Here is a 23972-nt window from a genome sequence, read left to right as displayed (position 1 = left end):
AATGAATTCATGGGTGCAGGTGTGAGTCAGACATCTGCAAAGATCCATTTCATTGCTCCACCTGAGCAGCTGTAGGGTACATACTGGAGGAGGTGCTGGGTAGAAGGTTGGACTTGAGGCTCTTGGAGGTCTTTTTCAACCTTAATGATTCTATGACACCTTCGGAAAGGCAGTGAATCTCCCCCAACACAAGACACCATATGATGATCAAGATATCAGAGGGCTGGAGCACCTCTCCTATGAAGACAGGCTGGGAGAGTTGGGGCTGTTCAGCCTGGAGAAGAGAAGGCTCCAGGAAGACTTAGAGCTGCATTTCTATATCTGCAGGGGACCTACAGGCAGGCTGGGGAGGGACTGCTCAGAAGGGCTGTGGGGATAGGACAAGGGACAATGGTCTGAAACAGGAGCAGGGCAGATTTAGGTTGGACATCAGGAGGAAGTTCTGCAGTGAGGGTGGTGAAGCAGTTGAACAGGTTGCCCAGGGAGGTGGTGTAGGCCCCACCCCTGGAGACATTCAAGGTCAAACTTAATGGGCCCCCGAGTACCATTATCTAGCTGGAGGTGTCCCTGCTGCCTGCAGGGGAGGTGGACAAGATGACCTTTGAGGGTCCCTCCTAACAATGCAGTCTGTGATGTTTAAGCCACAATCTTAGGCTGAGATTTTTCCCAGCAGCTGAACTGCCACAACTCCAAGATCTGCTAACATCAGAATTTTCACTGGCAGTGCCCAAGTTACAAACTTAATGCAGGTATTCACACAGAGCCAACTCCTCAGACTCCAACTGGAGCACAAGAGCCTGTGGCACAGCTACCTTGGCAGCCAGGTGATCCATCTTGTCCACCACTTTGCTAACAGCCATTCGGATCTCAGTGTTGTGCTGCCGAGCTTCTGTCATCAAAAAGGAAGTCACATCCCCAGGTGCTGGAATGGAAAGAGACCTACAGTCACCAGGGGACATTCCTGCATGCAGACACATCAAAACCAGTGCTTAGCCTGAGTTTGAAGCCTGGCAGATAGGACAGTGACTCTGCCCAGAAATACCATGCTCCTTTTATCTGGAAAAACTAATACCCTTAGGTATTTTCCAAAGAACATCACAGGCAGGTTTGTGGCTGCAGGAAATTCCTGAGCCACATGACAGCACTTGGGTCAACAAGAGAGGAGCCCCCCAGACACTCTACAACAGCAGCATGCACAGAGAGCTACAAAACCAACAGGAACAAAGGTTAGCTACTGAGACTTTGAACTGAAGGAAGGTTCAGCTACACTCAGGTCTTCATCAAGAGGGATTACCTGAACAGTTCTTTAAATGCCTTTAGGCCTTCCTAGATTGTGCCCTTTGTGGGGTTATGTCCTAGTAAAGTCCCCAAGATGTGCACTTAAATTCTTTCCCTGGCTGGCAGGAGAGTTGTTTAGTGTTATAACTGGAGGCACCAGCTATAAAATACCTTCAGTAAGGCACAGCCTTGGGAGCACACCTGCAAATTCCATCATCCCCTTTCACACTGTGTGAAGTTCCTTAAGGTAAGAAAAAGGGCTTGTGGGGATAGAGTGAGGGGTAATGACTTTGAGCTGGGAGAGGGGAGATGAGGAAGAAATTCTTTAGAGTGAGGGTGGGGAGACACTGGCACAGGTTGCCCAGGGAGGTTGTGGCTGCCCCCTTCTTGCAGGTGTTCAAGGCCAGGTTGAATGAGGCCTTGAGTGACCTGGGCTGATGGGAGGAGTCCCTGCCTATGGCAGGGGGCTTGGAACTAGATGATCTTTAAGGTCCCTTCTAATCCAAACCATTCTGTGAATCCATGGAAACTGGATTTTTATTGGGAACTGTTTGTCCCATTTGGTATTACAATGCCAGGTGTGGAAGAGCACAGCACTGCAGAGAGGATAAAGTGTGTGTGTGTGCCACCACTGCCTCCTAAATCAGCATAGAGTCCACTGCAGGTACTGCAGCCTTCTGCAAAACCCCATCAGGCTTGATGCCCCATCCCTGGAACCATTTCAGGTCAGGTTGGTTGAAGCTCTGAGCAACCTGCTCTAGTTGCAGACATCCTTGCTGATGGCAGGGGCCTTGGATTGGATGATCTTTAAAGATCTCTTCCCACCCAAACCATTCTCTGATCCTGTGTTGGTTTTGCAGCTTACCTTGGTAAGGTGCAGGATACATCTGTGCTACAGGCTGGAGCTGGGAAACAGATGCAGCAGTCTGGGGGTAAGCAAATGCCATTCCTGGATATGCCTTGCAGAACAAGATACAGAGATCAGAGCATGGTTTGAAACCTCCCACCTTCCCCACACTTCAGTGGTTGTCATTGTTTTTAAGCCTGAGAGCAATGCTAAAACTTGGAAAGAAGGAAAAAACAAGAATCAATGAGCTGGAAATCAAATTACACAACAGTTATGGTAAAGGGAAAGGATCAGCCACCCTTCTACCAAGGCTTAGCTAGGGGTTCAGGTTCCCACAGCTTAGTAGTTGCCTTTTTGGCTGAGGTTTAAGGAAAAGCATGTTCCCTTCTGCTTGAGAGAGAAGGATCAGCATGTGAACAGCTCACTCTCAGCTATGCTAACCTGAACACAAGGCTGCTCCTACGAAGGGCTCAAACACTGCAACTTTACTGCTCAGGGCTCATCAAGAGGAGCTAAACAACCTGACTGAGGGACAAAGGAAATGCTACAAGGACCTCACCTCTCAGGCAGAAATCCAATGCAGCTTGGGCCAATTTCCTGCAAGAACTCAGGACAAGGTTTTGAGTGGAATTGGATTGAGGCTTGAGGAGGGGAGACTGAGAAATTCATTCTTTAGAGTGAGGGTGGGGAAACACTGGCACAGGTTGCCCAGGGAGGTCATGGATGCCTTCTCCCTGGAGGGGTTCAAGGCCAGGCTGGATGAAGCCTTGAGCACCCTGGGCTGGTGGGAGGTGTCCCTGCCCATGGCAGGGGGTTGGAACTGGGTGATCTTGAAGGTCCCTTCCAACCCAACCCATTCTGTGATTCTATGGATCTGTGAATGAATATCAAGAATTAAGGGTCAAACTTTCAAAACATCACACCCAAATCACTGCCAGACTAAAACTCGACCCTAAAGCCTAGCTTCTGTGGCAACAGAAACCCCCAATTTGTGTAGCTTGGACCTGCCACACCTTCCTCAAATCCAGCACAAGGGAAAGGCAGAGCCAAGGCAATGCAATGGCAGAACAGTTTTGGGTTGGGTGTGGGATTTGTTTGGGTTTTGTTTGTCTGTTTTACAGTTATAAAATCTTTTCTTTATCATTAACATTATCAAATGTTTTCTTCCTCTGCATGGACCTTTTTGAAACAAACAGTGTCTGTTGAACACAAGCCACTGATTGCCAAAAGCTCCACAGAGCAAGCTAAGTGAAAATCACTGCAGAGACTGAACAGCTTGGGTTTGGACTTGATAGAATTGTTTGTACAAAGGCTTTGTACCAAGTGGAAAATAACAGTGGGTGGTAAGCCCCTTAAGCTTCCTTGTAAGCAGACTCACAGAAACATTCAGGTTGGAAAAGAGCCTCAGGATCACCAAGTCCAACCCAGAGCCCTACTCTGCAAGGCTCACCCCTAAACCAGAGTCCCAAGCACCACATCCAAACCACCTTTAAACACACCCAGGCTTGGGGACTCCACCACCTCCCTGGGCAGCACATTCCAAGCCCTGACCACTCTTGCTGGGAAAAAAATTTCCTCCTGTCCAGTCTAACCCTCCCCAGTCACAGCTTGAGGCCATTCCCTCTTGTTCTGTCACTAATGACCTGTGAGAAGAGACCAGCAGCAGCCTCTCCACAACCTCCTTTCAGGTAGTTGTAGAGAGCCAGGAGGTCTCCCCTCAGCCTCCTCTGTTTCACCCTAACCATCCCCAGCTCCTTCAGTTGCTCTTCATCAGATTTCTTCTCCAGGCCCTTCCCAGCTTCCTTTCCCTCCTCTGCCCTGGCTCCAGCACCTCCACATCTCTCTTGGACTGAGGAGCCCAAACCTGGACACAACACTCGAGGTGTAGCCTCCCCAGAGCTGGGACAATCCCCTGCCTGCTCCTGCTGGACACAGGTGATGGAATGTTCTGAGCAGTTTGTCACTGGGGGGTAGAGGAGAGCTGAAGGGCAAAAGGTGCCAGTTCTGTTCTGCTCTAAAATGGATCCATGTGGAAGCCATTAAGAGAAGACACTCTTCTATGAGACATCTCTCTTGGAATCAGCTCCTAAGGGTAGCAGAGCTTCTGCTGGACACAGCATTTCTAATCCAAGCCAGGATGCCACTGGCTTTCTTGGCCACCTGAGCACACTGCTGGCTCATATTGCACCACTTAACAGCAGCAGCACACAGCTTACAAGGATTCTCCTTTTGCTGGATGAAAACCATGACCCACAAACAAGAGAAGTGTGCAAATGAGCTCTCAGAGGAAAACAAAACACAGCCAAGAAAAATTTCAACTCAGATGCTTTTGGTTTCACCTCCCCTGCACATACTTGGATATTTTCATTTTATCCACTACAAAAGCAGATATTGACCCAAGTCTGCTCAGTTCTTACTTCAAGAAGCCAACAGCAAACAGAAAAATCAGCTCTTTTTTTGGTCAAAATCTAAGAGGCATGTGATGGAAACCTGAGAATGCCAGAGAAGAGTCACAGGAAGCAGCCTGGGATTCCCACTCTGCTATGAAGCCCTTGCTCCCAGCAATGGGGAAGGATGCAAAGCTCCTGAGAAAGGCCAGAAGCAGCAATGTTCTCCTTGATGCTATTTAGGTACCTGAAAGCCCTGTGCTCCTCCAGGCACAGCTGCATGGGGCTGGATGGTTGCAGGTATTAAAGCAGCAGAAGACACTGGGGCTGCAGAACCAGATGCTTGAGGTACTGAAAAGGAAATAAAGAAATTCAGCACACCATAAAGTAGCCAAAAATTAACTCACCCAGTGTGAAAGGGGAAGGAAAAAACCCCAATCACTACATAGACACAAATTTTAGACAAGATGTTTGCAGCCCTCTGAAAATTCAATCCAGCCAAGGAAGTGATAAGGTCAGGAACAATCTTCCACAGGAATTCCACCTCTAGCTGTTTAGACAACCTCTTTTCATTCAAACAAAGGCAGCTCTGAAGTGCACTGACACAAGATGTTATTCAAGCTGACCCTTAAAGACTGCTCAGCTGACCAGCAGCTGACACTTCCACTCCAGCCTGAGAATACAAGTCAATCCCCCCCCAGAGCTGCCAGCACTCCAATGCCCTTCAACTCCATATTTCCATAATTTCCAAGCAAACAAATTAATTCTGTTAATAGGGAAAGGATTTTCAAATCACAAGTCCTAGAAGCCTGAGGGCCACCCCAGCACACATGATGACAAAGCAGCTCTGGCACTGTAGCTGCTCCTCCTCAAGCATCAGTGTGTGCCCAAGATCACAATGAGGAAATACTCCAAGGACTCAAGTCTTGTGCTTTATGAATCCACCTCTGGAGCTTTGTGTCAGGAAGACTTAAGAGAAGCTGTCAGTTCATACACTCATCGAAAGGTTTGGGTTGGAAGGAAGGAACCTTAAAGGTCAACACCCAATTCCATGTTTCAACCCCAATACCATGGACAAGGACACCTCCCACCAGCCCAGGGTGCTCAAGGCCTCATCCAGCCTGGCCTTCAGCACCTCCAGGGAGGGGACAGCCACAGCCTCCCTAGGCAACCTGTTCCAGTCTCTCCCCACCCTCACTGTGAAGCATTTCTTCCTCACCTCCAGTCTCAATCTCCCTTCTCCCAGCTCAAAGCCATTGCCCCTCATCCTATTACTACAAGCCCTTGTAAAATGTCCTTCCCCAGCTTTCTTGCAGGCCCTCTGTTCCTGAAATAAAGCCTCTATTCCTGCAGCCCTTCCACTGGAAGCCTGCCAAGAAGAGAAGTTTCTCTACCCCAGTCCCAGGCTCAGCAGCACATTACCTTGTGTGGACACTGTGGGCAGTACTGCATGAGCTGGCTGGGATGGTCTCACTGCAGATGAAGCCACTGGTTGTGCTGTCACCCTCAGTGTGTTTGGATCCTAAAAACATTTCTGCATGTTACAAGGAAGGCCAAAGAATCACAGAATGTTAAGGATTGGAAAGGACCTCTGGAGATCTTTCAGTCCAACCCCCTACCAGAGCAGGGGCACCCAGGGCAGGTCACACAGGAACACAGCCAGGTGGGGCTTGAAAGTCTCCAGAGAAGGAGGCTCCACAACCTCCCAGGGCAGCCTGCTCCAGGGCTCCAGCACCCTCACAGTAAAGAAGTTTCTCCTCATGCTGAGGTGGAACCTCCTGGGGTCCAGTTTGTGTCCACTGCCCCTTGTCCTATCACAGGACACCAGTGAAAAGAGCCTGGCCCCTTCTTGACACCCACCCCTCAGACATTTATAGACATTAGTAGGATCTCCTCTCAGCCTTCTCATGTCCAGACTAACCAGCTCCAGGGCTCTCAGCCTTTCCTCATCACACAGATGTTCCAGTCCCTTCACCATGCTCTTAGCCTCTGTTGGACTCTCTCAAGTACACATCCCTGTCCCTCTTGAACTGGGGAGCCCAGAACTGGACACAACACTCCAGCTGTGGTCTCACCTCGGTAGAGCAGAAGGGAAGGAGCCTGCTGTTTGCCTCCAAGATCACTTAGGTGTGATCCAATTAACCCAACCCAACTTGACAGAAACAAGGGAACAAGGAAACCCTCTTGGCACAGGACCAGAGTCCTGTAGGAAGGGAGAGCTCTTGCTACAGGCTCCAGTTTAAGGAGTTCCCACTGTAGGAAAAAGCATCCAAGGCAGTCCCATTTCTGTGACTGGAGCCATACCTCTATTTCTGAGTCACTGGAGTCCAGCTGGCTGCCTGCTGTCCCAGCAAGGAAAGGCAGCATGGGCTGCCCCATCTTAGCCATCCGAGAGATCAGCTTTGCCTTTGCTACATCTGGATTCTACAAGAAATGTTTGCAGTTACTCTTCCTGTGTCTCCCAGCCCAGGCTCTTCAGACACCTGGCAGGATTAGATTCTTCTAATAACACTGGTTCTTGCCATTTTTCAATGGCTATGTGACAAACTGGTTTTCAAGCACACATGACAGCAGTGTGGACTTGGTAAGCTGTCTTGCTCCATACACTGTCCTCCTGAGGTAACACTGCTGTCATTAGACAGAAAATCTACCCCTGCACAAAGCACAGCAACAAGAAAATGTGTTCAAGAAGCTGCTGAGCAGCTTTCTCTGTCCTGAGGAATGTGCAAAAACTCTTCTCCTGCAGCTGCACAAACTTCTCCTGAATGTCCCAATTACTCCTGGTTACATTTGTCTGTTTATCCAAGAGGACAAACACAGATTCACAGATCAGGTTGGAAGGCAGCCTCAAAGGGCATCTTGTCCAACCCCCCTGCAGGCAGCAGGGACATCTCCAACTAGATCAAACTGCCCAGGGTCACAGCAAGTCTGACCTTGAATGTCTCCAGTGATGGGGCCTCAACCACCTCCCTGGGCAACCTGTTCCAGTGTCTCCCCAGCCTCACTGTGCAGAACTTCCTCCTGATGTCCAACCTGACTGCCCTGCTCCATTTTCAAACCATTGCCCCTTGTCCTATCCCCACAGTCCTTCTGCACAGTCCCTCCCCAGCCTGCCTGTAGGCCCCCTTCAGATACTGAAATGCAGCTCTGAGGTCAAACCAGCTTTTTGAGTGCCCAGAGGGTCAGGTAACTTTGCATTTAAGAGTAGGAAATGGGACTGAAGTTCAGGCTTAGACTGGAAGGGATCTCAAGTTCCTCCCATTCTGCTAATCCCTTCAACAAGAAGACCCTTTTCAGCTGTCAGAAAGGTGAACATTTCAGAGCATCTTTCTTTCATGCTGTTCACTTCATCTTCAGCAATGCAGAGGTGAAACCAACCAAGCTTCTCTACTTAAGGTTGCAATTTAGTGAAGAGGAAAGCAGACAGCATCACTTACTGCTAGCTGTTCACTGATGGAGTTGGACTTGGCCCGGACAGCTGGCTCCCTGGAAAGCCAAGCAGGGCTGGGTTGGTATCAGAGATTAACCAGAAATGCAGAATTTACTTCATTTTTAATACTGTCAAATACACCTCCCCCTAGGAAAACCCTTGCCTTGTGTCAGAAGCTTGTCTTTCAGCTTACTTTTACACCATTAGCCAGATTTCAGAACATCCTTAGCAGCAAGTTCCATGGCTGGGGAACAGCTGGTGATAGAAAGATGATTTTTGTTGACTGCTGCAAGCACCACATTCTCCTACAGCTTTAACCAAGTCCAATAACAAACTACTCATGCCAACAAAAAATGCAAGAGTTTAAACTCCCTAAAAAGGATGTCTGAGCCATTTGGTCAATTTAGTCACAGAGCAGTGGGGGTTGGAAGGGATCTCTGGAGCTCATCCAGACCAAGCCCCTGCTCCAGCAGGGCACCCACAGCAGCTTGCCCAGGAGCACAATGCCCAGGGGGGGTTGAAAGCTCACCACACAAGGAGACTCCACAACCTCTCTGGGCAGCCTGCTCCAGGCCTCCAGCACCTTCACACCAAAGAAGTTTCTCCTCCTGTTCAGGTGGAACCTCCTGGGTTCCAGTTTGTGCCCATTGGCCCTTGGCCTGGCACTGGGCACCACTGACCAGAGTCTGGCCTCAGTCTCTTGCCCCCCAGCGTTGCTCAGATTCCCTCTGGGGCTGCTCTTCTCCAGGCTCTCACCCCCAGGGCTCTCAGCCTTTGCTCCTCACAGAGATGGCTCCAGGCCCCTCAGAATCTTTGTAGCCTCTGCTGGACTCTCTCCAGTAGTTCCCAGGCTCATGAAACAAATGAAAATGTAAAATTTGCAATTAAAGGAAGCAGCCCTGCCACAGCCCTGCCTCCTGAGATGAGCAAGCTGTTGCAGCAGCACCCCCACAGCTTGATCATTCTGGCTCTCAGCAATGCTGCAGGGGAATGAGTTCTTTCCCCTGTGCCCACTTCCATTTCTTTACCTCTGGAAGTCTGTATTCCAGCAGAAGTCTTCCTGCAAATCTCAACAGCAAGTGCTCCTCTACCAGAGATTGCACTAAGCTGGCAGAAAGAGGACCCCCAATTGCTCAAGGATGTTAAAGCAGCCCTGTGCCACACAACCATTGCCAGCTTTTAATACAGGAGTTGTCTCAACCCTCTGCTTCTTACCCAGGCTTTGGAGGTATGCTAGATGGAGGCAGCAAGCCAGTGTCTGCAGAGAAGCCATCTGAACTGGGTACTGGAGAGGGTGCTGCAGAATCCCTTGAGCTAACACTCTGTCCATCCACAGCAGGGCATTCCTTTACCAGCTTCACCTGGAAAAGCATGGAACAAAAAATCCTGGGTTTCTGGGTTCATAGATTCACAGAATGGTTTGGGTTGGAAGGGACCTTAAAGCTCATCCAGTTTCAACCCCCTGCCATGGGCAGGGACACCTCCCACCAGCCCAGGTTGCTCAAGGCCTCATCCAGCCTGGCCTTCAACACCTCCAAGGAGGAACCACAATCTCCCTGGGTAGCCTGTTCCAGTGTCTTTGCACCCTCACTCTAAAGAATTTCTTCCTAATCTCCAGCCTCCATCTGCCCTCCTCAACCTTCAGGGTTCCCAAGAAGTTTCCAGCAGCTTGTCTCTTTTTGATGACCACTCCTTTGCCAGCACTTCAAGTAAAATGCAACAGGTTGAGAACTGGAGAAGCTGAGTCCCTACATCCTCTCATTCCTCACCTCATGAGTATTTTGTTTTCCCAGGTGACTCATAAGACAATGGAAAGATCCCAAGACAGTTCAACCAGCCGTGTTTTGCTAAACAGCCTAGAGGGCTTTTTTGGGTTTAGGGGTTGGTTCTGGGTCTTTTTTAACAAAAGGTATATATCTTCCTGAGGTGATTGGTGCCTAACAGTTTCTGAGCTGAAGCTCTCATGCCAAGAGCTGTTGTTTTTGCCTTGCAGACAGAGGCTGTCACCCCACAGCCATGAGAGAGAGGCTTGGCAGCAGACACTCACCCGGCGAACCTCCACCTCCAAGACCAGAGTGGAGTCTGGAGGGACACGGCCAGGCACTCCCTGAGCCCCGTAGGCCCACGCTGGAGGGATGATGAGATACCTTCTTCCTCCTTTCTTCATCCCCATCATTCCTTCTTCCCAGCCCTTTGGTTTTCAGAGAGACAACAGAAGAGAGCAGTTTGATCAGTGACATCCTAGTTTCCTTCATTGCACAGCCTCAAGAACTCCTTATAGAAGATTTCAGAACACTAAGGGAGATTTTTTTTTTTTGTCAAATCTTTCTTATTTTCAGACTGCAGCACCAAACCTTTGTCTTACAATGAATCATAATGACCACTAATTGCAAAATGAACTTAAGAATAAGGATGGAGCTCCCACAGAAGCTCCCCTTTGAAGAGAGACTGAGAGCCCTGGGGCTGTTTAGTCTGGAGAAGAGAAGGCTGAGAGGGATCTGATCAGTGTCTGAGGGCTGGGTGTCAAGTGCAGAAGGCCAATCTCTTTTCAGTGGTGTGCAGTAAGAAGACAAGGAACAATAGATACAAACTTGAACAGAGAAGATTTCACCTCAACATGAGGAGAATCTTCTTTACAGTGAGGATGACAGAGCCCTGGAGCAGGCTGCCCAGGGGGGTTGTGGAGTCTCCTCCTCTGGAGACATTCAAAGCCCACCTGGATGCACTCCTGTGTAGACTACCCTGGGTGATTCTGCTCTGGCAGAGGGGTTGGACTGGATGATTTCTGGAAGGCCCTTCCAACCTCTAATATACTGTGGTACTGTGATAGAATCATACATGTTGGAAAAGACCTCTAAGATCATCAGGTCCAACCTTCCACCCAACATCTCCATGATCACTCAGGTCATGCCCCCAAGTGCCAACACTGCCACTGCCAAGGACAGAGGGCTGCTTGTGCAAGTGAAGCTGACGTTTGAGTGAGTCGCTGCTACTCTGCTTCCTAGCAAATGAAACAACCAGCATACATGAATCCTGAACAAGACCTTCTGGAACTCAAAGTTGTGAGACAATAGAAGTGCCCCAGAAGTTCTACCTTGATGACCTTGCCAGATCCCAGCTTCAGCCTCAGCAGCTTGTCTTTGTTAAGGTTGGAGTCGAACACCTAGAGAGTTAAAGAACAAAAGACCACAAATTACCTGCAATTCCCAACTCTTTCACGACTCCCAATGCCACCTCACACACTCCAGAGGCTCCCACAATCTCTTACATGCTAATTCCCATTCTGCTACTTCCAAAATTCCTTCTCAAGAGAAGGCAGAGTATGGCTACAGCTTCTAGAGTACTGCACACCACAGTGACTTGAAATTACAGGTGGAGACTCAGGCTTTAAAACTGTTCTGAGCTTGAGGATCAGGACAGGGCCTACAAGAAGGCTGGAGAGGGACTGTTTGCAAAGGCCTGCAGTGACAGGATGAGGGGCAATGTTTTGGAATGAGAGCAAAGCAGATTTAGACTGGGTGTTAGGAACAACCTCTGCACCATGAGGGTGCTGGAACACTGGAAAAGGTTTCCCAGGGAGGTAGATGAGGTCCCATGCCTGGAGATATTCAAGGTGAGGCTGGACAGGGCTCTAGGCAACCTGATCTAGTGGAGGATGTCCCTGCTGACTGCAGGGGGGTTGGACTGGATACCTTTGCAGGTCCCTTCCAACCCATTATATGACTCCATGACATGTTTAGGGGCAAATAAAACACTACACACGGGGTTGTTAGCAAGCAGCAAACAACTGTCTGTGAGTTTGGGACTTTAAAACATAGAGGTGAACAAATCTTTCAGGAGCTTAGAAGTGAGCTCTGCTATGCACCTAGAGAGAAACAAGCCAGGCAGACCAGGAAAACCAAAAACCTCTCCTGGAGGTGAAAAACAAAGTCCTTTTTCACATCAAAGAGATTCACCTGCAGATGGATGCAAATGCAAAACCCTTTGGCACGAACCTCACCAACAGTAAAATGAGGAACAGTGTCTAAAGGTAAGGCTTTGAAACATCCAAGTGTTTCTTCTGCTTATTAGCCAAGTGGACTGGACATAGCTGAGGAGGATATCAAAGCAATCTCATCCTTTTACCATTTGGAGATGTGCTTTCCATCAGACAAGGCTCCTCAAGGAGCCAGTCTTCAATGTCCCTTCTCACCATTTTCATTAGCATTCATTAACATCCAACCTTCTGACCCTAATGGGGGGTTTTCTGCAGGTAACACACAACCTCACTCATGGTGCCATGACTGCAAAAACACCTTCAACATCAGCACCAATGCTGGCATCCTGAAGGTCCTCTCCAGCCTAAAGGGGGTTCTGTGATGCTATGCTAGATGTGGCAGGCTCCTGTCACACTCACTTGGTATTAGGAGGCAGCAGAAACATCTTTACCTGTCCAAGGCCATTGTTCTGGAACAGCCAACCTGTATAGGCCACCTCCAGGGAGTCTCCTCCTTCTGCTGCCTGCCCTTCTCCAAGCAGGAGATCCTGGCAGAGGACGGAGTCGAGCGCTGGGCAGCTGTTGCACTTGGCAATGCAGACCTGCAGGAGGGAAGCCCAGGGGGTCTCTGGTCAGCAGAGCAGAGCAGCAGGTTCCACTATGATGGTACAGATCTGATGCTTTTCTTTCAGTGCTGATCAAACCCAGGTTACTGCTGTGCTTGTGAGGTGAGCTCCATGTCCCTTGTGCTGAACTTTGCTGAGTAAATACTTCCTGCCCCACAGACCACCCCTGGGCTTACACCACTTGAGGGTCTTGATAAAAATCCCAGCAGAGGTAACTGGGCTTGTTCATGGGAAGTGATTCTGCCCCTCTGCTCTGCTGTGACCACACCTGCAGCACTTCATCCAGTTGTGGTGCACCCATCACAAGGAGGACCTGGAACTGCTGGAGATGTGATCAGAGGGCTGGAGAACCTCCCCTGTGGGGACAGGCTGGGAGAGATCAGTGTTCAGCCTGGAGAATGCTCCAGGGAGACCTCAGAGCAGCCTTCCAGGACCTGAAGGGGCTCCAGGAGAGCTGGGGAGGGACTTTGGACAAGGGTTGGGAGTGCCAGGATGAGGGACAATGGCTTTGAGCTGGGAGAGGGGAGATTGAGACTGGAGATGAGGAAGAAATTATTTGCAGTGAGGGTGGGGAGACACTGGCACAGGTTGCCCAGGGAGGTTGTGGCTGCCCCCTCCCTGGAGGTGTTGAAGGCCAGGCTGGATGAGGCCTTGAGCAAGCTGGGCTGGTGGGAGGTGTCCCTGCCCATGGCAGGGGTTGGCACTGGATGAGCTTGAAGATCCTTTCCAACGCAAACCGTTCTATGAATCTAATGATCAAACTCAGGCAGGTCCATCACAGATCTGCCTCAGTCACAGCTGTGCAGATTCTCAAAGCTGACCTTCAGTGAAGTCCAACTGACATAGAACCCTTCAGCAAGGTGCTCTCAGACATACACCCTGATGTGTCTGCTGTTCTAAACAAGTTGTCCCTCAAAAGGGTAGTTACCTGTTTGCTGAAATCCATTGCTGCCTTTTCTGACTCAAACATGATGGACCAGTTTTGTCTCTGATCATCATAGAAGGTACTGTAATTGTTGGGTTGAACCTGTGGGCAAAGAAATCAGACCTGGGTTAGGTATCAAAAGATGCAATCAACTGAAATCAAAATCCATATTCAAAAGAAGCTTCAAGTAAGAGCTACTGCAAGTAGGCAGAGGAAGAATCCTGCTGGAATAACAACTAAGTTTAGTCCAAGCACAAATTAGCTTTTATGTGCTTGTTATCATGGAGGAATTATTGTAACTCAAACACATGAGCAAACATGAAGGTCTTCACTGATGTCACAGCTTTCAGGAGCTTCTTTGAAGCTAGATTCTCTACATGGAGATTTAAGTGTAAATAATCTACTTTTTGTAAGTACTGATTATGTTTAGACTTTCAGAATCAATTGGAAAAGTCTCTCCTTTACTTTTAAGAATCCACTCACCAGAAGCTGACTACATAACCCAGAAATCTTGCAAGAAGAGCTTATGGAACTACAAAGAATCAGAGAATAGTTTGGATTGGAAGGGACCTCAAAGCTCATCCAGTTCCAACCCCCTGCCATGGGCAGGGACACCTCCCACCAGCCCAAGGTGCTCAAGGCCTCATCCAGCCTGGCCTTGAACACCTCCAGGGAGGGGACAGCCACAGCCTCCCTGGGCAGCCTGTTCCAGTGTCTCCCCACCCTCACTGCAAAGAATTTCTTCCTCATCTCCAGTCTCAATCTCCCCTCTCCCAGCTCAAAGCCATTGTCCCTTGTCGTGACGCTCTCAGCCCTTGTCCAAAGTCCCTCCCCAGCTGACATCTTGGTCAGCACTTTGGACTGAAAATCTCCTATTTCAGAATAAAATTTCTATCTATCAAACCAAGAAATGTTTTGTCACCTGATGACAAGCAGCAAATCATCACACAAGTTTTCTGTAAAACTGGCAGAAAACAAAACTTCCTGAGAGATCTTTTTTTAGGCCTTCCAATGCTCCAAACCTTTTTATCAGAAGGAAAATGCCGAGTGGCAGATTTCTGAGAGAAAACATTTCCTTACTGGCATTTCCTTCTGCTTGCTGGGTTGTCCCCTCAGTCACTGAGCTATAAATTAGTAGCAAAGGGAATTTTGTTCTGTTTTATTCATTGTACGACTGCAGAACTCACAGCAGCTCCTCTGTGATCTAGAGACAACAATCTACCTCCCACAACATACACATGGAATCACAGATTTTTTTTGGTTGGAAAAGACCTTTAAGATCATTGAGTCCAACCACTCTCTAACTCTACCAAGGCTGGGGCTAACCCATGACCCTCAGCACCACATCTCTGCCTCTTTTAAACACCTCCAGGGATGGGGATACAACCACAGTCTCCCTGGGGAGACTGAAAAGGCTTTAAGAATTTTTTCAGTGAAGAAATCTCTTCTAATATCCAACCTAAATCTCCCCTGGGCCAACTTGAGACCATTTTCTCTCATCCTACCACTTGTTCTCTGGGAGAAGAGCCCAACCCCCACCTCACTCCAGCCTCCTTTTAGGGAGCTGTAGAGAGCAATGAGGTCTCCCCTCAGCCTCCTCCAATCTAAACACCCCCAGCTCCCTTAGTGCTCTTCCCCAGCCCTGTTCTCCAGACCCTATCCCAGGTTTGTTGCCCCTCTCTGGACACACTCCAACCCCTCCATGTCCTTCTTGTAATGACTGTCTGCTGAAATGCTCTGCAGCAGGCAGATGTAAACCTCCTGTGCAACACATGTTAGGAGGAGCAGCAGAAGCATGCTCCCAGGCACTGTGACACCTCTTGCTGTGGATGTCAGATGTTTGGTCTCACAGCCTACAAACCAGGACTTCAAAAGGCACTTGAGAGTCAACTCCTGCTTGCTGCAATCAGCACAAACCACTGAGCACTTCCCTCATCCAGAGTCTCACCGTGAGAACGAAGCCTGGGTGGATCCTCGCAGCTGTGATCTGTTGCTGCTGACTGATGTAAAGGAGGATCCTGTACTGGATTCCACAAGGAGGTGGCCAAGGAGAGAGAACAACAACAAAAAAAAACAGAAACTGAAAACATCTTCAATTCCAATGAGCTTTGTCAAATTCTGAGCCTAAGGCTATGGTATTTATCTGTCAAAGACACCTCTCAGCAGCACCTTCCCCAGCAGAAACACTCAACACAACTTTGTACCACCTACTAAAGTCCCTGGAAAACATGAAAGCTTTATTCAGCTACAGGAATCAAAGCAAGTCAAAGTAATTCTTTTGCCCTACGCAAGATGATTTAGCCAATCCCACTTTTATTTTGCAGTTACTGAGTAAAAAGATGATGCATTAACCCTTCAGTACATGAAACTCATGGCATGCAGGATAGAAGTGTCACACATTGATGTATAGTAAGTTGTAGAGTGCTTTCCAAGCATTAAATGTACACACAAAACATTGTGCTGCCATGTTGGGCTCTACCAGACATCATCTACCAAGGAGAAGTTGTTCCCTGTGGGCAGCTGCCCTCCACACTCCTGGGGGTGAACTGGGAGTAGTAACCCACTGAGTGTTCCCAGCAGTGCAGGGTGCAATGAGGCAGAGGCAGCTGAGAAAGGCTGTGAGTTTCCTTCTGCATGCTCTGTCCTCCCAGTTCCTCACCCATGGACACTTCTCAGATCAGGAACTCAGGAATCAGTTCATTAAACTACTGGTTTTCTTGTTGTTGCTCTTGCCAAAGCAGAAGCAACTTGAGTTAGGAACAGGGGGACATGAAATGCCATAAACACCAAACCTGAGGACAGATCAAAGTATCCTTCAACACCCCAATTCACTGGGCACCTTAGTCATGTGGAGTACTTGGGAAGGAGAGGTAGTTTTGATACTAAAATAACAAAATTTAAGCAAATCCTCTCTGTACTATTGGCCAAAATCCTGCTTTTTCTTGATTTCTGGTCTGGTTGTCCAAGACATTCTACATAAATACCAAAATAACTTCCAGAAACATTAGAAGGGCTGCAGTGCCTGAACCACTGCAAAATAACCCAGGCACAGGTTGTGAGAAATCTCACAGAAAGATGTCAGTAAGGTAAATGGCTGAGCCACAGGAAAACCCAGGAGGGCAGAAGGTTACTGAGACCTCCAGCAGCAGCAAAAGCAAAGCCACTCTGGTGAGCCCAGAGAAATGCTGCCTCACACCAGCATCCTCTCAGCACCAACACATTCCACAAGTGAAGTGTTTCTCACCTCTTTTGTAGCATGGTTCCCCACCACAGCTGCTCCATACTTGCCTTGCTTCAAGTACTGCCCATTTGTACTGGAAGACAAGGGAGAGATTCAGCTGCAGAACTGGCCCTGCCTCATCTTTCTCCCTACTGCTGCTGAGCTGCTCTTCTGCAGAGTTCAAGCCCCTCTCCTCATACCCAGAATTTTAGGTAGCCTGTCTTAGATTAAAGATATCACAATTTCCTTGGTTGCCCACAGGTCACAGAGGCAAACATGCTGGAGTTTGAGTTGAAGACTGCTCTTTTCACAGACCCAGGGCAAATGAGCTTTTACACAATGGTAGTGGCAAACAGAGACAGGATTTAGTGCTGCTCCTCCGTGCTCATGCCTCAGATCTCATGAGGGAACCTATGAGATACAAGCTTCTGACAAAGCTGTCTGGACACAGTACAAATGTCAAGCCAGGACCTCAGAATGCTGTAACAGCCAGACCCAAACCTTGCTGTTTATGTGACAACTGCATAACCCAGAATGGTAGCAGAGTAACTGAAACTTATTTGGAGCATCTTGGAGCACGCCGAGCATGCAGACACGTCTGTAGACCACACATTGGACCAGAAGATCCTTGGGGTGCCTTCCAACCTGACATTCTGTGATTGTCTATAAGCAATGACCTCTTCTTACTGATCCAAAGAGCTTCCCTCTGTGATTGTCTCCTAAGCTCTCAGGCTGCAGCAAGCCAGGAGGAAGCCACTGTGTCACTTACTAGCGGTAAGCATGAACGGCGGTGGCCACGAACACTGATGGTGCTCCCGAAGCTGCTGGGGCCACAGGAGCCTTCTGGGCTGCAGGTCCTGCTGAAGAATGACAAGCCAGTGACACACAACTGCCACGTGTGCTGACCAAGGCCAATGCCATGACACATCCCTTCCCCCAAGGAAAAAAATACAGTGCCTGAAAGGGGCCTCCAAGAAAGCTGGGGAGGGACTTTTGACAAGGGAGTGCCAGGATGAGGGGCAATGGCTTTGAGCTGGGAGAAGGGAGACTGAGACTGGAGATGAGGAACAAATTCTTTGCAGTGAGGAGACACTGGAAGAGGCTTGCCCAGGGAGGTTGTGGCTGTCCCCTCCCTGGAGGTGTTGAAGGCCAGGCTGGATGAGGCCTTGAGCAACCTGGGCTGGTGGGAGGTGTCCCTGCCCATGGCAGGGGGTTGGGACCGGATGAGCTTGAAAGTCCCTTCCAACCCAACCCATTCTGTGATTCTATAAATAAGGTTAAAACACAAAGAGTCATGTTCCACAGCCACCAAAGGCCACTGGAATAACCAGATGTAGAGAGGGTAGCAGAGGAAGAGAACATCTAAGTGAATTATTTCATAGAATCACAGAATGGTCTGGGTTGAAAGGGACCTCCAAAGGTCATCTAGTCCAACCCCTGCAGTAAGCAGGGACATTCTCCACTGGTGCTCTTCACAAAGGTCTCATTCTCCCAGCAAGACACTCACTAAGTTTTTCCCCCAGTTGCTGGGCTCAAGCTCAGTTACTTACCAGCTGCAGTCTGACCCTTCTTAGGCTGCTTTGGTGCAGTGTACTGGAAGAATTCATTTCCCTGGCTTGAGACTGTCTGGTCCAGACCAAAGAGAGAGGCCAATCTGGCACTAGAAATGGAAACATATTGTTTTAGCTTACTTAACATAAGCTTTAGAGATAACAAACACCACTAATGATACCAAAGTAGTTACCATGACTTCAGAAACAAAGAAAGGGAGGCATACTCTGGGGTTGTTTAGTCTGGAGAAAAGGAGGCTGAGGGGAGACCTCATTGCTCTCTATGACTCCCTGAATGGAGGTGGGGGTTGGTCTCTTCCCTCTAGTCTCAGGTGATAGAAGGAGAAGAAATGGCCTGAACTTGTGCCAGGGGAGGGGTAGGTTGGAGATGAGGAAGAATTTCTTTGCTGCAAGAGTGGTCAGGGATTGGCACAGGCTGCCCAGGGAGGTGGTGGAGTCCCCATCCCTGGAGGTGTTCCAGAAACCTGTGGCCATGGCACGTGGGGGCATGCTTTGAAGGCCATGGTGGTGTTGGGCTGACAGTTGGAGTTGATGATCTTGGAAGTCTTTCCAACCCAAACAATTCTACGATCTTATCTTAAGCAGTTCTAGACCAATTAGGCAATTAAATTTGAATAAGTAGACCTTTTAGACAAAAGCAGCTGGGGTAAGTAGCACAAATAAGTTTCATTTCCTCAAAAGCTGAGGAAACTGAAACTACCTCAAAAAAAAAAAAAAAAAAAAAAAAGAAAAAAGAAGTTCCTTTAAAGCAATGACTGTGAAGTGGTTGATTGTTACAATAATGGACAACACAGAAGCCACCATTTAGCACCAAAATTTTTCTTCCAGAATTTTCTTGGATTGAAGCTTGAGAAGGGAAGATTTAGACTGGAGATTAGGAAAAAATTCTTCCCAGTGAGGGTGGGGAGACACTGGAACAGGTTGCCCAGGGAGGCTGTGGCTGTCCCCTCCCTGGGGGCATTCAGGGCCAGGCTGGATGAGGCCTTGAGCACCCTGAGCTGGTGGGAGGTGTCCCTGCCCATGGCAGGGGGTTGGAACTGGATGAGCTTTAAGATCCTTTGCCACTCAAACTACTCTATGATTCTTGAAATGTCCTCATAAGGCATTCTCCCCTGAAGTTTTACAACAGAATAGCAGATGTTTCTCCTGTCTGAGGGCAGAAGGTTTAAAGCTGTGGCCAAGCAGGTTACTCCCAGAATCTGAGTTGTTTGCAGTTTCAATGCTTGAAGCCCACTTCAGCTCAGCTGCTCCTCCTATCACGGGACCAGGGAAGAATTCAAGCTACAAGGCAGAATCCACAGAGGACAACCCCCTGTCACTGTGGTAATGATTCTGCAGTGTTTTACACGAGGTGCTGTTAAAAACAACCGTTTGCTAAAAAGAGAGAGGATTAGTTTACAAAAGTTGTGAACTGAAGCTCCTTGAGGAGGGTGAGGAACGAGCACAGCTGAAATTCCAACTGCTTAGGAGTCTTCAAGTGGCCAAAATTACAGGAGATTTGAAGGTGCCACACATTAAAATGGTATCAGCAAGACCTGAAAACTCCTGAACATGCTGGAAGTTGCCATCCCTGCTTAAAAATCCCTCAGTCCGGCATTTCCAGGACTTGTTGACACCTATAAATGAAACCATCTGTCCTCTTTCTGTCCCTCCATTACGACCGGTTGGTCTTGCTCCTTCTGAAAGAACTCACGACAGAAACCCTGTCTGTGTCTCCAGACAGGCGGACTCAGGCCCTGGCCTCCCTGTGTCCCCGGGCTGCCTGTCGCCTGCCTGCCATACCGAGAAGCCACCAACCCCTTCTCAGTGGAACCGGGGTCTCCCTTCGCCCCCACCGAACCGCGACAGGAATGGGAGAGCACAGACCGGGGGCTAAAACTAGTCATGGGAGCTCAGCTCGGGTCCGACCCTGCCGGGTGCTGTCCACCAGAGACGCCCCCGCGGAACGGCCCGGCCGGCGACGGGGAGGGCTCTGAGGGGCCCCGCAGGCCGTAGGCCCTCCCACCTCCCCTCAGGACAGGCAGCAGCGAAGCCCAGGGCAAGGGGCAGGGCCCGACCCTCACCGCAAAGGGCCCTCACAGCGGCCGCTGCCCCGCGGCCTTTCCGAGCCCAGCCGCCCCTCCGGAAAGAGAAAGGTGGCCGGGCTGCGCCCCGCCGGCCGCTCACCCGCTGGCAGGAGACAGGAAATCTGCGTCGTCCTCCTCCGCCGCTCCCCCAAACATGATCACGGACCGCCGCCACCCTGCGATTTCGTAAACCCTCTGTCCGGCACCGACGCACTTTGCGGCCGCGGCGGGACAGCGGCTCCGGGGGGAGGGGGAAGGCGGAAGAGGAGCCGCGCGCGGGCGGGGCTTGGTGGGCACGCGGGAAGGGGAGGCGTGGCCAAAGGGGCGGGGCCGGCGGAGGAGGCGGGACCGGCGGGGCAGAGGAGCAGAGGAGCAGCGGTCTCGTGGCGGTCGCGCGGTGAGTGACGTGCTGGGCTCCGGGCGGTCTCGCGCCCCCCGCACCCCAGCCGCACCTTGAGGGCACCCGCGGCCGCCGCCCTAACCTGGGCGCCTGTGGCAGGACGCGGGGACCTTGGCCTGGGCGGGAGGTGTCGGCGGGGGGTGGTCTGTCCGCGGCGGGGGAACTGTGGAGGGGCCCGAGGGGTCGGCAGGGCCTAGGGGAGCACCTAGTCGCCGCCTTCCCAGGCGAGCGGCCTGCGGACGAGCCCACCTCGCTGAGGGACGGAGGGAGCCTGGAGGGCTGGCGGGCGGGAGGCGTCCCCGCGGCGGGGCCTCCGGGCACGGGAAGAGGCGCCCGGCCGAGCTGCCAACCTGGCTTCGCTAGTGGGAGCGGGATGTCCCCAAGGTGACAGCTGGACGCCCGGGCCCGCCGTGCGCTGCCCTTGCGCTGAGGGCGGCCCGGCCCGGCCCGGGGAGTGCGCTCGGGGTGTGCCTCACCGCCCAGAGGAGCTCCTCCGGGGCCCAGTGACCGGCCTGTCCCCGGCGGTGGCTTTGCTGAAGGGTGGTTTCATTGCGCTGATTGTGCGGCTTGGCGGCGACCCGGCAGAGCTGGGGCACGTCGGTGTCCAGGACACATGGACGCTGTTGTGCGCCAGATTTGGCTGTCGCACACCTGAGTTACCGAGGGGTGACGACTGCTGTTCGGTACGTTTTTATTGTGCCATCAGAACAGTTTCTTAATTTTCAGAACGTCTGAGCTGGCCCTCGTTAATCAATTTTCCACCCTTGCCTTGTAGCCTCTGCTGCTGGTTTTTTTCCCTCCTGAAAAGCTGGTGTCTCAGGGTGCTTTCTGAGACCCCCTGCTTTGCCTTCAAATTTAACACTTCAGAGCTGGTTGATGTTGAAATGGAGCCAAGATGGACGCAGGGGAGAGCAAAATGGAAAGAGTGTGGAAAAAGTGTGGAATGGTTTCCTGGCTTTGGATGTTTTCTGGTGCTGGTTGGTAATTTGCAGTAGGAGTTACTTAGAGAAGGTTTGCGTCTGAGCATGAAATTGCCAGGTCTGTTGTAGTGCTGACTTTGCAGTAATTTGGGGTTTTTATTGCCATGAGAATACAACATGTTTGAGATATAGGTGACTTAAAGGGAAAAAGACTAGGAAGGGGAGCATTAAGTGGCTTTTTTTATTGCAGGATTATTTTTATTACTGCAGAGATTATTTTGGAGTGAAACCTCTGCAAGGGGTCAAAAGCTTTATTTCTGTTACAAACCCCCAGACCAATGCACACACAACAACAGTTCTGTAGTAATCTGATATAAATTCCTAATGGGGGCAGCTTGTTCCTATCTTGACATGGCAGGGGAGCATGAACTTTAATTGGGAAATGTGGTTCCTGTGTTCCTTTCATGAAGAGAGAACTTGTTGCTGCTTTGCCTCCTTCCCAATTTCTACTAAGTCAGCAGTCAGGATTCTTTCTTTCTTAAAACAGTGAAGACCTCTGTGGTTAGGTTTTCTTCAGGTGGTATGTACCAAACTTTGTCTGTACTCAATTTCCCCCCTTTTTTTAGTGTAAAGTTTAACTTAGAAGCAGAACCTGAATGGTTCTGTGACAGTCCAGGGGTTCTTGCCCTGTGAATGTGTTAGCTGAGATCCCCATGTGCTGTCCCACGCTGGGATCAGCCCTGGCAGGTCCTGATGCCAGGGAACTGGGTAGGCAGCTGGCAGGAGGACATCCTGCAGTGCAGTAGCCAGCACCACAGCTAAGCTTCTGCTCTCTGCTGGTGAGGCCTCAGCTGGAGTACTGTGTCCAGTTCTAGGCTCACCATCTCAAGAAGGACAAAGAACTACAGGAGAGAGTCCAGTGCAGGGCTTTGAAGCTGCTGAGGAGTGTGGAATATTTCTTGTATGAGGAAAGGCTGAGAGAACTGGGGCTGGCTAGCCTGGAGAAGAGGAGACTGAGGGGGATCTTATAAATGCTTACAAATATCTAAAGGATGGGTGTAAGGAAGATGGGGCCAGACTCAGTGGCAGGACAAGAGGTAATGGGCATGAATTTAAACATAGGTAGGTCCATCTAAACATTAGAAGGAACTTCTTTACTGTGAGGGTGGCAGAGCCCTGGAGCAGGCTGCCCAGAGAGGCTATGGAGTCTCCATCTCTGCAGACTTTGAAGCCCCCTCTGGATATGTTCCTGTGTGACCTGCCCTAGGTGGTCCTGCAGGGCTGGGGGGTTGGACTCAATGATCTCCAGAGGTCACTTCCAAGCCCTACCATTCTGTGATTCTCAGCCATGTGTGATTTCTTTTCAGCTTTGTTCATAGCCCTCTCCTGTGTTTGAGCTTGCAGCAGGCTTGGGGCTCCACACTTGTGCCCAGTCAAAGACCAATTTTTCCTGTTTGTGCTCAAATTCCCAGCTTCATGCAGAGGTAGATTACTCTCTCTTCACAAGTATTTATTAAATTGGTTTTAAACATGTTTGATCTGAGCTTGCCTTTGAGTAATAATAATATTTCCCTGAGTAACAATATTTGATCTTGCAGCATTAGAGTCCAGTTTAATGTTCCCACCTCCTGCAGTTTGTGATGTCTTCTTTCCTGAGGCTTTCAGCAAGCCTTGCATTGTGCTTTGCTTTCTTCCCACCCTTCATTAAAAAGAGGGCACTGGAAATCTGTGTAAATGTTGCTGTTTAGGATAGATTTAGAGGGGGAATTGAGACTGGAGATGAGGAAGGAATTCTTTCCAGTGAGGCTGGGGAGACACTGGAACAGGTTGTGGCTGCCCCCTCCCTGGAGGTGTTGAAGGCCAGGTTGGATGAGGCCTTGAGCACCCTGGGCTGGTGGGAGGTGTCCCTGCCCATGGCATGGGGTTGGAACTGGGTGACCTTTAAGGTCCCTTCCAGCCCCAACCATTCTATGATTTCTTAACCTCACTCAGGCCCTGGCTTAGCTCTTCTGCTGGTTTAACAGAACCTGTCCACATTTCAGTGTGGCAGCAAGAAGCAAGTCTCAAGCACAGACTCCTGCTCTCTGCCAGCAGACACAGCACTCACTGCCCAGCCTGCCACGTGCAGAGCATCAGAAGCCATCCCAAGCAGAGCCAGCCTGACATTTGTCCCTCATGAATGCCATCTCTGAACATAGCATAGCACCCAGGGAGAGCACAGCCCATGGCAGGGGCTTGGAACTGGATGATCTTTAAGGTCACTTCCAACCCAGACCGTTCTGTGAATTTAAATGCATGTTGGCTTTGTAGCTGTGGATGTGGTGGG

At 50.0% G+C, this 23972-nt stretch overlaps 1 protein-coding gene across 1 annotated transcript in view; it reads right to left on the bottom strand.

Moving 5' to 3' along the window:
- The window catches only part of FKBP15 (FKBP prolyl isomerase family member 15), a 35456-nt gene extending 14974 nt beyond the window's left edge, over positions 1–20482 (bottom strand). The window contains exons 1-17 of the mRNA XM_054393290.1: positions 20427–20482; positions 18240–18349; positions 17459–17546; positions 16714–16783; positions 15418–15492; positions 13473–13571; positions 12371–12520; positions 11037–11105; positions 9990–10133; positions 9158–9303; positions 7941–7998; positions 6817–6936; positions 5935–6034; positions 4760–4863; positions 2144–2237; positions 2048–2068; positions 813–922 (exon numbers count right to left, since the gene is read on the bottom strand). Coding sequence (XP_054249265.1) covers positions 813–922; positions 2048–2068; positions 2144–2237; positions 4760–4863; positions 5935–6034; positions 6817–6936; positions 7941–7998; positions 9158–9303; positions 9990–10133; positions 11037–11105; positions 12371–12520; positions 13473–13571; positions 15418–15492; positions 16714–16783; positions 17459–17546; positions 18240–18349; positions 20427–20482 — 1614 coding nt within the window. The remainder of the gene's footprint in view (positions 1–812; positions 923–2047; positions 2069–2143; positions 2238–4759; positions 4864–5934; positions 6035–6816; positions 6937–7940; positions 7999–9157; positions 9304–9989; positions 10134–11036; positions 11106–12370; positions 12521–13472; positions 13572–15417; positions 15493–16713; positions 16784–17458; positions 17547–18239; positions 18350–20426) is intronic.
- Between the last annotated feature and the right edge of the window lie 3490 nt (positions 20483–23972).

This window comes from Indicator indicator, chromosome 28 (assembly GCF_027791375.1).
Source record: "Indicator indicator isolate 239-I01 chromosome 28, UM_Iind_1.1, whole genome shotgun sequence".
NCBI lineage: Eukaryota > Metazoa > Chordata > Aves > Piciformes > Indicatoridae > Indicator > Indicator indicator.
Note: the sequence above shows the minus strand (reverse complement) of the source record. Positions and strands in the feature narration are given on the sequence as shown.